The following is a 13,633-nucleotide window of genomic DNA, read 5'->3' as shown; positions in this document are numbered from 1 at the left end:
CTTACAGGCTGTCTTGAGAAATGGAGATGTTATGGGTGGCTTAGGGCCAAAGTTAACAACTTTGAAAGAATGTGCCACTATAGTAATTTTGAAATTATTTTTCTCTAAGACACATCATTTTTATAAATTTTTAGCTAATTGTGTGGAAAATAGAGAAGTGGAATGCTTTAATAAAATTTTGTGATCAGAGGTAAATTGTAAAAATTGAATATAACAGATTACCAACCGATTGAGAAACTCGTATTTTTACCTTAGCAGTTGTATATTGGGAATTTACATACAGCAGTGTTCTTAATTGCTATTTTTAGATCAATAGTTTTAACCTTATTGCAACATTGTAAGCTTATAAATTTGATCTTATTGTTATGTCATACCAAACATGTGCAAAACTATTTTGTCATTGTTCCTAGAGTCATTTAAAAGGCAGTTCAGATAGTAATATATGAGAAGGTAGAAAAATGTTGGTTCTTCTATCCTTAGGAGTTTATAGTTGGCATAGGAGACTATATGCAAAGGAAACAGGAAGCATTCTGCACAATAGCTTTCAGTTTCACAGTGCAATATAACTGATTTTTCTATTTATCTGGCATCTTTAGTTTGTCAAGTTATTGTCCTTTATCCACAGTCAACTAAAAGGTTGTGCTTATTAATATCATCAGAGGCAGTCTTTGCTGGATGGTAATAAAGTAAAGCTGTATCCCATCTGCAGCTCCTGTCTCTGACACTTATTTCCTGCCAAAATGTAGAGCTGAGTTTCTCATTTTTTCTATTTTAGTGAGCATTTGTCCTGTGCTTTTACATTCTTTCTTCATGGGGAAAGTAATGTATGCACAAGTGTGGAGATTGCCCAACACCAGCCAATTTATTTGATCAATGAGGAGCATATACACATGGCTCAGTCTTCACCTGCACCATTTCAAGGTAAGTAAATGATGGTGTCCCTGCTCTCCACCCCTCCCCTCCAAGTAGATAGCCACCTTGCCCAGTAAGATTTTACAGAATGAGATATTATCTTAAATGCACATGTTAAGCTAAGTAAGCAATAATAGCTTGCTATTTTTTTGACTGAAAGCTTCTCACATATACAACATGGTCTTATGTGTATTGAGAATTAAAATGTGGAGAATTTCCTTTAGATCAAAAGAAGATTGACAAGGGCTTCCCTGGTAGCACAGTGGTTAAGAATCTGCCTGCCAATGCAGGGGACGTGGGTTCAATCCCTAGGCCAGGAAGATCCCACATGCTGCAGAGCAGCTAAGCCCGTGCGCCACTCTTACTGAGCCTGCAATCTAGGGCCTGTGAGCCACAACTGCTGAGCCCACATGCTGCAACTACTGAAGCCCGTGTGCCTAGAGCCCATGCTCCACAACAAGAGAAGCCACTGCAATAAGAAGCCCATGCACCACAACAAAGAGTAACCCCTGCTCACTGCAACTAGAGAAAGCCCGTGCTCAGCAACGCCGACCCAATGCAGCCAATAAATTTAAAAAAAAAAAAAGAGGATTGACAAGTATTTGAAAAATAGAACCCGATGTGTAATTAACAAACCTTATAAATTAAAGGTTTTCGTTGTCTGTGGTTTTAGGAATGTAGTGACTTACAGAAAATTACAATTAAGCTTTGTACTATTTGAAATTTCAACCAAAATCAAATTTCTGGAGTTATATAATATGTAGTTTCCTCATTGATATTAATATCTTATTTTCTTTTAATTATAGACTACATTGGTTGTAGGTATTTTTTTTTTAAGATAAAAAAGAACATTGAACCTCGTGTTATTGTGTCCTGATTATTGCCTACATTTTCCTCCATCTTGCAACACATTTTAAGTTATGTACTTTACTGTTCTGTAATTTTGGATGTTTTATGTATGAACTGCTGTATAATTCAGAACAACCCAATTCTCAATCTGTACACTTAGAGTTGTACAGTGTGCACATATTGTGGATTGCCAGGATTACCTAAATACTGTTTCCTTAATTCTGAAAGTGTTGAGGATCATCTGACTTCAGATTTTGTCACGCAAAATAAAAGCATTTACTTATGATCATTACAGAAGGAATTACTAGTCATGAGAAAAGATAACTAACCTTCTGAGTTGGGAAAGATAATATTGGCAATACCAGGTCCCTGTAGACTACTTATTTTAAATCATACTGGTCTCTTACTAATACTTTACATCATGGAAGGCTTTGTTGGGGGCATTATCCTGCTTATTTCCCATGATTGGTGTGGAGAAGGTACATTCTTAGGGCAGGTGTTGGCATATAGATAATTATAGTGAACATAATTAACCGTATTGATGTGGGGATTTCCTACACGGGTTAAAACAGGGAAATTGCCCTTGATTAACTGTCTTGGTTAGATCAGTATTTTTATTCCATTTGGATCAGTGCGGAACAGCAGAAAGGCAACGCGAAATACGTGGTGTCTACAGCTCTCTCTCTCTTGATTGATGTGATCCAGCTGTTAAAAAAAAAAAGCCGTCCCCAAAAAAGGACCTCCCAGTTAATGCCTATGCTGAGATTTTTTTTTTATAATTCAAGATTAAGGAAAAGTGACCTTTATCCCCAGAAGAGTATTATTTGTAAGGTTGAAATACTACTGTGAGACTAAGAACTGAGTTATACAGTATTACGTTAACTACATTTTTGTGTCTAGCTCAGTGAAAATGACATCGAGGTCAAACAGTGAAAGAATGAGAGAGGGACTTTGCGTCCTTTACTTTGAGTAAAAGAAATTTTATTTAGAGATGTTTAATCAGCAGACCTCCAAAATAGTCATAATTGAAATTATACACAGCATTACGTTTCAGACTAGGTACATTAAGACTTTCCTGCTATTAGATGTTTTATTTATATATTATTTTAAAATTACTCCAATATTTAGGAAGTCTCAGGAAACCATAGGAAAAGTATCCAAGTTGTAGGCTGGTTTTGGGGTATATGTATTGAATGGTCATCTTCCATCCTGGCAGATTCAGTATTCACATTGTATAAGCTATTACCGAACACTGTATAGTTTATATATTGTGTGTTGATACAGCTGTCTGACAGTGTTATGCCTCCCCCATTTGATTTCCTTCAAAAATTGATTTGAGTTGAGAGGCATATAAATAAGAAGTACTAAAATGAGAAACTTTTAAAAATTACACTTTAAAAGGAGTTAGGAAATAAAGAGCAGTATACATTAAATGATGCAACACTTCACCCTAAAATTACCATATATGTAGCATTACACTTAAGCAGGAATTATTACCCTGGCCTGTAACATATGTTTCTCCTCTCTGCTTTAGTACTGGTAAGTCCTTATGGCTTAAATGGCACGCTAACAGGCCAAGCATACAAGATGTCAGACCCAGCCACCCGTAAGCTGATCGAGGAATGGCAGTATTTCTACCCAATGGTGCTGAAAAAGAAAGAGGAATTGAAAGAAGAGGAGGAGTTGGGATATGATGATGATTTCCCCGTGGCAGTAGAAGTAATTGTTGGTAAGAGAAAATATTTTGCCTGAAGAAGTTAATTCTGTCTTCTTCATCTTCCTTAATTTAAAAAGATAATCATTCAGATTCATCAAAAATAATCTCCATAATTTTCCCATCTTTTTGAATTCTCTTGACACAGTGGTATTTGCTGAGTAGTTATCTTGCCTGAAGCACCAATGGTCCCTGTATTCCAAATGCTATTATGATAATGTTGGAACACATGTTTAAATAGCTATTAACTTACAAAAAGACGAAACCTATCACTTCTGGCAGTACCTAATGAGCATCTCATTTTCACCAGTGAGCTTTGACCCTGACCACTGGAATAATAAGTTTGGCAGTCGAGTGTAAACTTTTTCTCAGGCCTGGTTCTCCCGCTCTCTTTCCTCACAGGTGGTGTCCGGATGGTTTATCCTTCAGCTTTTGTTTTGATCTCTCAGAATGACATCCCAGTTCCTCAGAGTGTTGCCAGTACTGGAGGCCATATAACAGTTGGGCAGCAGGGACTTGGTAGTGTGAAGGACCCAAGTAACTGTGGGATGCCTCTTACCCCGCCCACATCTCCAGAACAGGCCATCGTAGGTGAGTACAATCCAGGAATGTCCTGGGTGGAAGAGATCCCAGAAAACCATGTAGTTCCCTTGCCATGAAACAGGTAAGGAAACACATTGAGAAGTTGCTGGTGGAAAAGATGGAAATAGAGTAATGTGGGGATTTACAAAATGGAGAAGGAAGATTGTAAACAAACAGAATTTATGTGCTTCAGAATTTTAATTATGCCCATATTAGTGTTTACTCCAGTTAAACAATTTAGTTGTTTCACTTCAGTTCTGTGCGTGCGTCTGGCCTTTCATACTGATGTGCATACGTGCACACACACAGTTAGGAGAGAAGATGCGAGTTGCCCTTTTTTTAAAAAACACAAACAAACAGAAAAAACACATGGAAGGTTCTAAATCAAGGAATAGTTGACGCCTCTGTCCAGTTGGCTGTTGCCAGCCAGGGACAAGTCTTGGATGAATTCTCTTTCCTTATTATATTATAAAGTCAGTCTGACATCCAGGAGCTCTGAATAAATGCCTTGTCCATTCAGTAATCTGTCTGCATTAATGACAGATATTAATTACATTTGAAAAATTTGTCAATTTCAACATTTTTTTCCTTTTTGGAAAAATTCAGAAATTATTTAAATTGGGAGACTGTTGCCTTCTTTGTTGAGTAGTATATATCCTGTATTAACTTTTTGGTTGTTGTAGTTGACTTTATTTTAATTGAAAATCTAGTCACTAAGAAAAGGATATTCATCATACTTGAGCTGAAATGAGATTATTTGTAGGTATTTAATGTGGGCCATGTTGGCAGGAGCATCAGAGTAAATAAAGTCTTGGCTGCTAAACAGACCATCAGGCATGATACATGCTCATTACGTGGTAATTTTCATGAGGGTTAGATAAGACAGTATTTCAAAGTTCCTCGCGTAGTGCTTGGCGTGTAATGGCATTCAGTAAATGTTCATGGTTAAATAATATTTTGGGAAAAAGTGTTGACTTTGTGATTGAACCTAATTTTGAAAACTAGCTATAGTTTTTGCTAGGTGAATGACCTTATTAATTTTCATTTTTGTTCTGAACACCAGTTTCCTTCTCTGCTAAATACTATATAGTTTCCAGGGTTATTATACATATTAGATCATGTACTTGAGAGTGCTTGGTAATAATACAGCAATATAGAAACAGTAGTGCAAGAAATTTAGAGCAGTGCTCAAAACTCCCATTTCAGCACATAGTATTAAGTTATCTGGAAGGAATTACTCAGGTATTGTGTGGGGGACATAGAAACGGACAACACGTAGCCTTTGGGTTCTTGTTTGGTTGGTTGGTGGGTTGGTTGGTTGGTTGGGGAGGGGGAGGGGGCGGTGTTGGCCATGCCACACAGCTTGCAGAATCTTAGTTCCCCTACCAGGGATTGAACCTCTGCCCCTAGCAATGGAAGCACGGAGTCCTAACCACTGAACCGCCAGGGAATCCCCTAGCCTTTGTTTTCAAGAGGCTTGTAGTTGCTAAGCTGGTGAAAAAATGTACTATATCTAGCTCTAATGAGGTAGAGCAGAGAATTTAGATGATCTCTTGTGAAAAGATTTGCCATCAATCAGTTTTTATTAAAACAACTTTAAACTGAAAAAGCAGAAAAATACTTGTACAGCTTTTTATAATAATATCATAGGGAAGATATATTTTAAAAAGTCTGGAATTATCAGTATTTTGAAAAATGTTAATCGTATTTCATATCAAAGTTTGGATTTTTAACAAACTATATAAGTTGTCATCAGTTTTTGTTTATGTTTGTTTTTGTTTTGCCTCCTACTTAGTGAAATTTGTGTTCATCTTAAAATTGAAGGCCTGCTGTGTGCATGATGCCTTGACCTTTGATCAGTTTAGAACTGTAAATTTACAATTCAGAAAAAAAAGTTTTGTTATGGTGTGTTTCAAGTGTGTACTTTGTAACTGTAGATGTTCAGATTTCCTCTCCTCTAGCTCTGTGTATGTCATTGGGCAAGTACATCTCTTGATGCCTCCTCATTCCCTAAAACAAACCAAAAAACTAAATAAAAGTGACTGATATATTTGTCATAAAATTAATTTGTCAAAATTTACACATCATGGTAATGTTGAATTACAGCTTAGGGCTCCTGATGTTCCATCAGGAGAACCCTGCTCAGCCTTGTCATCCTGCACCTGACTGATATGGAGCATTGCCGTGGTTTTCTAGACATAGGACAGAATAGGTTACTTTGCCCCTTAAAATGGCCAAGAGTCTTCTAGATTAGCACGGAATCTGGGAGGGCCAAACACGTCTGCCTCTTGTGGATAGGTACATCAGCTTGCCTCTTCTGTTGGCAAGCTGGGGATAATTGTGAGAAGCAACATTCAATATGCATTTAACAGCATGGAGTACAAGTCTCATTTAATTCCGTATAAGATATCATCCACATTTTAGTTAAATCATTAAAAGCTAACTGAAAAGCATTAATCCAGCTTTAATCAGAAAAAATTCTGTGGCTTGCTTTCCTCACGCCTTCTCATGTTTTGGTCATAAATAATTCCCTCATGATACCATGCACTTATGATCTGTTTGGCTATATTGTAGGGTGTGTGAGGGCAAAAGAATATGTTATCTACTTCTGTTGGTTTCTTCACTTTGCCTAGTTTTATAATAGACATTTGAAAATCCACTGTAAAATCAAAATGAATTATTTTGTACCGTGAGCCAAGTCAGAGAACTTTTAAGATAAAAGGTAGCAATGAAAGATCATATTTCTTGTCTCCGTTAATTTATCTCATTTGTACTATAAGAGTACTTTTCTGGGAAACAAGTTTCAGTTCCTGAGACTGTAAGCATTGGGGTTTGTTTTCTCTTTCTTTTTTTAAAAAATAGAGCTAACTATTCAACTTCTATAATGGTTGTTTTGCATTGACACCAAGAATATGTTTGTGATATAAGGTTGCTTCTTTCTTTTTCGCGTGAGAGTGGAGGCTTTCAGAGCACTTAACATTGATTATTTCAGTCAAGATGTCTTGCATCGTATTTCTATCTAGAACAAAACCCACAATGTGTTTATGAAATCAAATAGATAAAAGTAACTGAATCAGAATTTAATACTGGAAATTGACTTCAGTATTCGTCTTGTATGAGATGAAAGTAGTAAAATACTTACAACCAATAACTAGTATTATCAGCAATTATAGTAGACATAATAGAAAATGGATTACATACCAAGTACAGTTGGAAAAACTAAGTGGAGTTATTAGAGAGAAACCAGTGAGTTTTTAATTCTCTGATATAAAATGTTGAGCCAACCTCTTTCAGTGTTTTAGTGTTAAGCTTTCATAAGTAGTGTCAGGCACAAGGATGAACAGTTCCACACTCAGATTTGAAATTTGACCTCGTTAAAAATTTCTTTCTCCTACCCAGGGCACTGTGTGCAGTTGTCACACAGCCATTTAGCTACATGAGCGTAAAGCTCCCTCTACTGTTTTGTTCTGCCTTGAAACTTATTTACTGCATTGGGATTTAAAAATTCAAACCCCCCGTGCATGTTTATATCTTTAATATTGTCATGTTTGAATCCTCTAATGTAAGTTGTCTCCAGTACATGTGGAGCAGGAATGCCTCTGGATGGATACACCATTGAGGGTGTGTGAGTGTGAGTACTGACATGATTGAAAGCTATACTGACGCACATTTACTCACAGCTACAGATAATGTTATTGTCAGAGGTAGCAGCAGAGCTACACCATCAGTTTCAACAATTAAATATTTATGTTAAATAAGCCAGCAGTCTATACACTAGGAGACCTTTTCAGAAAATTCTGACATTCCAAAGTGTCTTTCTTTCCCAGGTGAGAGTGGAGGTACGCAGAGCGCTGTCAGTCACCTAGGCTCCCAGGATGGGGGGATGATAACCACGCACAGCCCAAAGAGGTCGGGGAAGATTCCTCCAAAACTCCACAATCATATGGTCCATCGAGTCTGGAAGGAATGCATCCTCAACAGAACCCAGTCCAAGTATGTTTTTTTGCATCTGTCTGGATCGTGGTTTAGTAAGCATGTCTTTCATTACTCCATGAAGAGGATCAGTCGCATTGCCCTGTTGTGTGACCAAACCCTGAGGGGATCATTGGATTGTTAGTTCATGTTTTTGAACATAATAGGGTAAAATTCAAAACAAAGATGTGAAAATAATTTGACTGTCCAGGAAAACTGTGACGTTCCTGATCCTCTCAAGACTGTCGTGGTGTTGAGCGGACATTTTTTAGCACAGCTGGCTCAGAGATTCACCCTGAGTGTCAGGACAGTAATTGTGGGCTTGGTTTTTCCCTGCACACCTACTAATGAATGTTTCCTGTTTCCAAAGGGAAATTACCTCCTGTGCCATGTTGTCTATAATACGTTAGCCTTGTGTTTTAATTGACAATGCATTTCTGAACTGAACTGATGACAATTGGAGGGGTGTTTGGTAGCTGCTTCTCTTTGTTGATTTGGGGAAATTCTTTTCTTTCCCTACCAATTTGCCTTACTTGCCCCACTTCCCTCCCATCCATCCCCTCTGACCTCCTCCCTCCCTCCTTCACATACTTTTGGAAAAGAAGAGGAATTGATTCTAAGAAGAGATGGCTGGTGATTATTCTAATTGCATGAATGATAATGTCAAACAGTAGTCAGTAGTCAGTATAACTATTTCACTCATCAACATTTACATAAACATATTCAGCTTATTTTCACGTCTGTTTTGATATGACTGAGATGTCCGACCTCTTGACTGATACAAGTAAACAAATGAGTCTTGATTCTCTGGAGCAGAATAAATATGGACATTCTCGTCAGTAATTCCTAAGAACTCATTTAGAAGTCAGTTAAGTGTTTCTTCAGTGACTACTATTCAAAGCTTCATATACACGTTTAAAACCTGTCCTTTGGACCTATATATTTGTTTCCCAATTAGTTGGCTCTATAATAGGCTACTGAAGAAGATCTAGTAGAAAAATAAATCTAAAATAATTGTAATGGGAAATCATATGTCAAGTTCTAGAATTTAAAAGGTATCTCTGTTCACTTAAAAATGACCCTTTCCTTTAGAATTATTGGTACAGATATTTTCACTTCTGTCTGCAGTGCCTGGACAATTTCCATGTTAACGTTTTCTTTTTCTTTTCCTTTCATTTGCCATCTTTGATTTTTATCACCACTAACCTTTCCACCAGGTCTTATGTCAGCAGCACCGAACAGGGACGTGAGACACCCGGAAAGGCAGGGGAGGGTGGAGAGCAAGCGAAGTCCCTGCAGAACCGTCAGTGAAACACTTTGCAGTATCAGCTGTAGCAAAATCAGCAGTGCAGAAATACTGCCCAGTGTTTTTATGCAGTAATAGATATCTACTTTTTCCTACCAATTATTAGTGACATGTAGGAGATGTTTTTGATTCTTGTTTTTCAGTTCACATTACACATGTGGAGTGCTGCCCTTAAATGCTAGTAAAATATAGGTGTTTTAAGAGCGATTTAAACAGTCTGTCGAGGGTGTATAATTCATAGATGCTATGAAAAGATAATTTTTTAAAATTGAGGTTATTTCCACAGAATTTAGGTGACTTTTTGAAAAAACAATGCTAATAGTGCCAGATAGTGTTTTAATTGCTATGTGTACCACCCATGTTGAAATGTATATTAAACGTAAATAAAAATATTTTGAATCCTGATTCTTGTAGTGAATGGAAGTAGTAGTTGGCTTTCCCACCACCCCACCTTGGGCTGCTCTGAACTATCTATCAACAAGATACCATTACTGTGTAAAATGTATTCATGTCTTTCTAACATTCCCCCCACCCCCACCCCCACCCCCAGAGGTTTATCTCATGTTTACATAAGCCACATTTTTTAACCTTTTTTAGGAGGAGCCAAATGTCAACTCCAACTCTCGAAGAGGAGCCTGCTAACAATCCTGCTACTTGGGATTTTGTGGATCCAACCCAAAGAGTCAGCTGTTCTTGCTCTAGGTAGGTAGGGGCCAAGGCAGAACAGTAGTCGGATAGAATGATACAGCAGTTTGCTGGTTGTCTCCTGGCCTCTCAGACCACTTCTTCTACATCATTTTGCCTTTTTTAAAAAAATTAATTTATTTATTTTTAAACTTTTCTATTATTATTTTTAAAATATTTATTTATTTGGCTGCACCGGGTCTTAGTTGTGGCATGTGGGATCTAGTTCCCTGACAAGGGATCAAACCCAGGCCCCCTGCATTGGGAGCGCAGAGTCTTAGCCACTGGACCACCAGGGAAGTCCCTGCTTTGTTTTGTTTTAAATCTTCTACTTCCAGTGGTAGAAAAAAGCTTGGCGTTTTCTTCTCTGCAGATGCTACAGTTTTATTGTCGGGACTCAGAATGAGCCTTTTTTAGACAACTGGCCCTGTTACCAAATTGCTCCCACAGATTTCCTTAGGGTAACTTCTTCAGATCTAAAAGCATCAGTCTGACAAGACAATCTCTTGCCATTTAACTGAGTTTATTTAATTACTCTTAATTATAAAGTTGAGATAAATATCAAGCAAGTTGGCTTGAATTAATAGACTTTGGATTAAATAGACCTTCCATAGAAAATTTTTGCTGTTGGTGCTGGTGTTTTTTGATGAATGAAGTAGGTGTGTGGTAATAACCCCGGTTGAAAGGTAAAATTGTTGCTTATTCATTTAGGTATTTGAATAGAAACCCAAATTATTTTTTGAAAATTTTTGCACTCCTCTTGTCTATTCCCTTAACTTATCACTCCTTGTGGTAATAGAGAATCTCATTGCCACAGATTTTCATTAGGGTCCTTTACTTTCTTTCTTAAGTGTATATCAGCCTTTCCCCACCAGCTCAGCTGACTGCTAGAGCATGTGGTGATGATTATGCACTTAGTGAGCAGCTTTAGAGTAGCTTTGCTCCCATTTGATACTGCTCAATACTTACACAAAGGTCAGTGGAGATAAGTATACTTGGAAGATGGCCATTCATTTCTCTAGTGTAGATTACGGGGTTCTTAATGTGGCATATATGAATTGGCTTCAGACTAGGGAGGTGGTCACAATGCCTGAGAATCTCTGCAAACACACACGCTTGTGCACGTGTGTGTTTGTACAGTTAGGCAACAGTTTTGACAGCTTCTTCCTGTTCCCCCCTTCCCCATAAGTCCCCTTCCCCATAAGTTGATTCTCTTTTATCAAGCTCTGCCTTGGTAGTCAGCTTTTTGTTGAGAGATGCTGTTAAGTACCTAATGAAACTCTTGATTGATTTTTCAAGGAGGGTGTTTTCGATGATATTATTTGCTCATTGTTTCGTCTTTCTGAATGTATGAGAATCTCTTTAGTCTCAGGATAGGTGTGGTATACCAGCTGAATACCTGGTTTACATTTGTGTCTAGGCCATTGTAAATTTTGTGACAAAAAGTATTTTCATATTAACGTTGACTTCTAAACAGCTTACAGCCAATTTATGGTCCTCCTTTAGAAAGTACATAGGATAAAAATTTTAGTGTATTTAACTTCACTTGTGCCTTAATCTATTTTTCCTGCTCCTTTCCTTAATCTAGATTTTTTTCACTTCTAAAAAATAACCTTTTTACTGATTTCTATCACATTTTTATTCATTACCTTGAATTATTTTTACCTGAAGTGTAAACAAACAGATAACACTTTTTTTTTTTGTCCTCTGGAGTTATTGCTCTGTTTCCTCACCAAATTATTATACTCTTCAGGTCTTATTTGTAGATATGCATTCCATTCCATTGACTTCTAAATATTTATCTCTAGACCTGACTTCTCCCATGTACTCTAGTCTTGTATTTTGGGGAGTGCTTTTAAGATATACCCTTAATATTGACATATGTGTTTTCTCACAAACCAGGTACCTTATTGCAGCCGTTTTTGTCACGGTTTTCCCCTTCTCAGCCTGGAAACCTTATCATTTATTTTTCTTAATTTTCTAAATCAATTTTATCATTGCATTTCACAATGACTTCCTTTGAAATGTCTGTTATACTCATTCTACTTTGCTTAGTCACCATGTGTTTCTACACTATTTGGCCCTGCCTGTGATTCCTTCCCACCAAGGCCAAACCACTCATATAGTTAGCCTTCTGAGCCTGATCTTCCTGCTATCCTTCATTGAGCTCCCTTACCTGTTCACAGACTTGCAGTGATGGTCTGTTACTTACTGATGTATCCCTTATTCTAACCATTCCACAGTATAGCTGAGCTGTTAAATGCAATTGGGAAAAAATGACTTTATAAGATTATCCACTTTGCAAAAAGTCCTTACTTTGAAGAGGCTACTATAAAATATCTATCAAAGGACTGGTATGGTTAAATGCTCTCTGAGAAAATCCAAATCAAAAAGTTTTATGTAAAAGACTTTTAGAGCTTAGGTCTTAAAATAAGCACACTTAGAAGATATAATTGAGATATTTTCAGATGAGACATTCATCTCTTACTGCAGTACTGTGCCCTGGAGATTTAAAGTCCAATTTTTGCCTTATTGACAGCAGTCTTATGCATAGACAACCTTCTTCATAGTCAGGATTTTTTTTTTAAGAGTAGCAAGACTTTGGCAAGAGTATTTTCAGATTATCTACTGCAGGATTACCGAACCCATTATGGAATGGTCCACTCCTGACACTATTTAATGGCCTTACGGGGCAGGGTGGCCATCCTGCTGTCCCACTAAACCATCCCATTATGCCACACAAATCCATTTTACTGCTCACTAGTGCATCGTTTAGTGCAATGCAACAGTAATTTAATGCCACCCTAGTGGCCTCAGAGAGTTACTGATACACCGGCAGGAAAGCTTACATTTTTCCTGGGAATGATTTATATATTGGGAGGAACTGGATGACCTGCTATATAACTTTTTTGCACAGATTAAACCTTAGCATTATCTATTGGGCCCTTACTGAGCAATTTCTCACACCCATGCTTGCCAAAAAGTGTGTTAGGATGTAAGCAGACTTGCTATTCCTGCTTCGATGGTGCAGATGCATGTGTGTGTCTTGTTTTAATATTCACTCGCAGCCTTTTTACTTCGGTCTCATTTTAACATGTTTCTGTAAGATCCAGAGTTGTCTTTTATCCCTTCTTTCTTGGATAGTAGCAGCATATAAGACTCCTAGTATATTAAATATTCTTAAGACTGACCCTTAGTTTCACACTTTGGGGAAGAGTTACATAGTTATCTTATTCCTGATTTACACTGTAAGCTTTTATAAACCATTCTTTTTTTTTTAATCATTCTAGATTGGAGTTAATAGAGTGTTGTAAAATAGAAATTGGAAGCTTTTTTTGGTTCTTTCCTTGACAGATGATCTCATTACTCTTGGTTTTAAAATGCAATATGAAGAGCTTATCTGAGGCCCTCACCAAATTTGAAAGATTTGGGGATTTTCAAATTAGTATTTTTGTAGAGGTTAGCAGCATATTAATTAATATTTCTTAAGTTCATCTCTTGTCTACTTGTATGTAATTGGTTCATCATTTTCTGTCAGGGTGTGTTGCAGCTTTTAGTCGTTACTGATATATTTAACACCTAGAGTCCATTTAGATGTATTAGTGCATATATAA

General features: G+C 37.2%; 1 protein-coding gene across 4 annotated transcripts in view; it reads left to right on the top strand.

The window, feature by feature from the left end:
* The window catches only part of MED13L (mediator complex subunit 13L), a 298,152-nt gene that overhangs the window by 235,117 nt on the left and 49,402 nt on the right, over positions 1-13,633 (top strand). For all 4 annotated transcript variants that reach the window (XM_057746699.1, XM_057746700.1, XM_057746698.1 and 1 more), the window contains 5 exons: positions 776-921; positions 3,296-3,490; positions 3,878-4,066; positions 7,885-8,050; positions 9,933-10,037. In XM_057746699.1, the coding sequence (XP_057602682.1) occupies positions 776-921; positions 3,296-3,490; positions 3,878-4,066; positions 7,885-8,050; positions 9,933-10,037 (801 nt within the window). The remainder of the gene's footprint in view (positions 1-775; positions 922-3,295; positions 3,491-3,877; positions 4,067-7,884; positions 8,051-9,932; positions 10,038-13,633) is intronic.

Source organism: Hippopotamus amphibius, chromosome 8 (genome assembly GCF_030028045.1).
Source record: "Hippopotamus amphibius kiboko isolate mHipAmp2 chromosome 8, mHipAmp2.hap2, whole genome shotgun sequence".
Lineage (NCBI taxonomy): Eukaryota > Metazoa > Chordata > Mammalia > Artiodactyla > Hippopotamidae > Hippopotamus > Hippopotamus amphibius.
The sequence above is the reverse complement of the archived record's forward strand: the minus strand, read 5'-3'. Positions and strand labels throughout refer to the sequence as shown.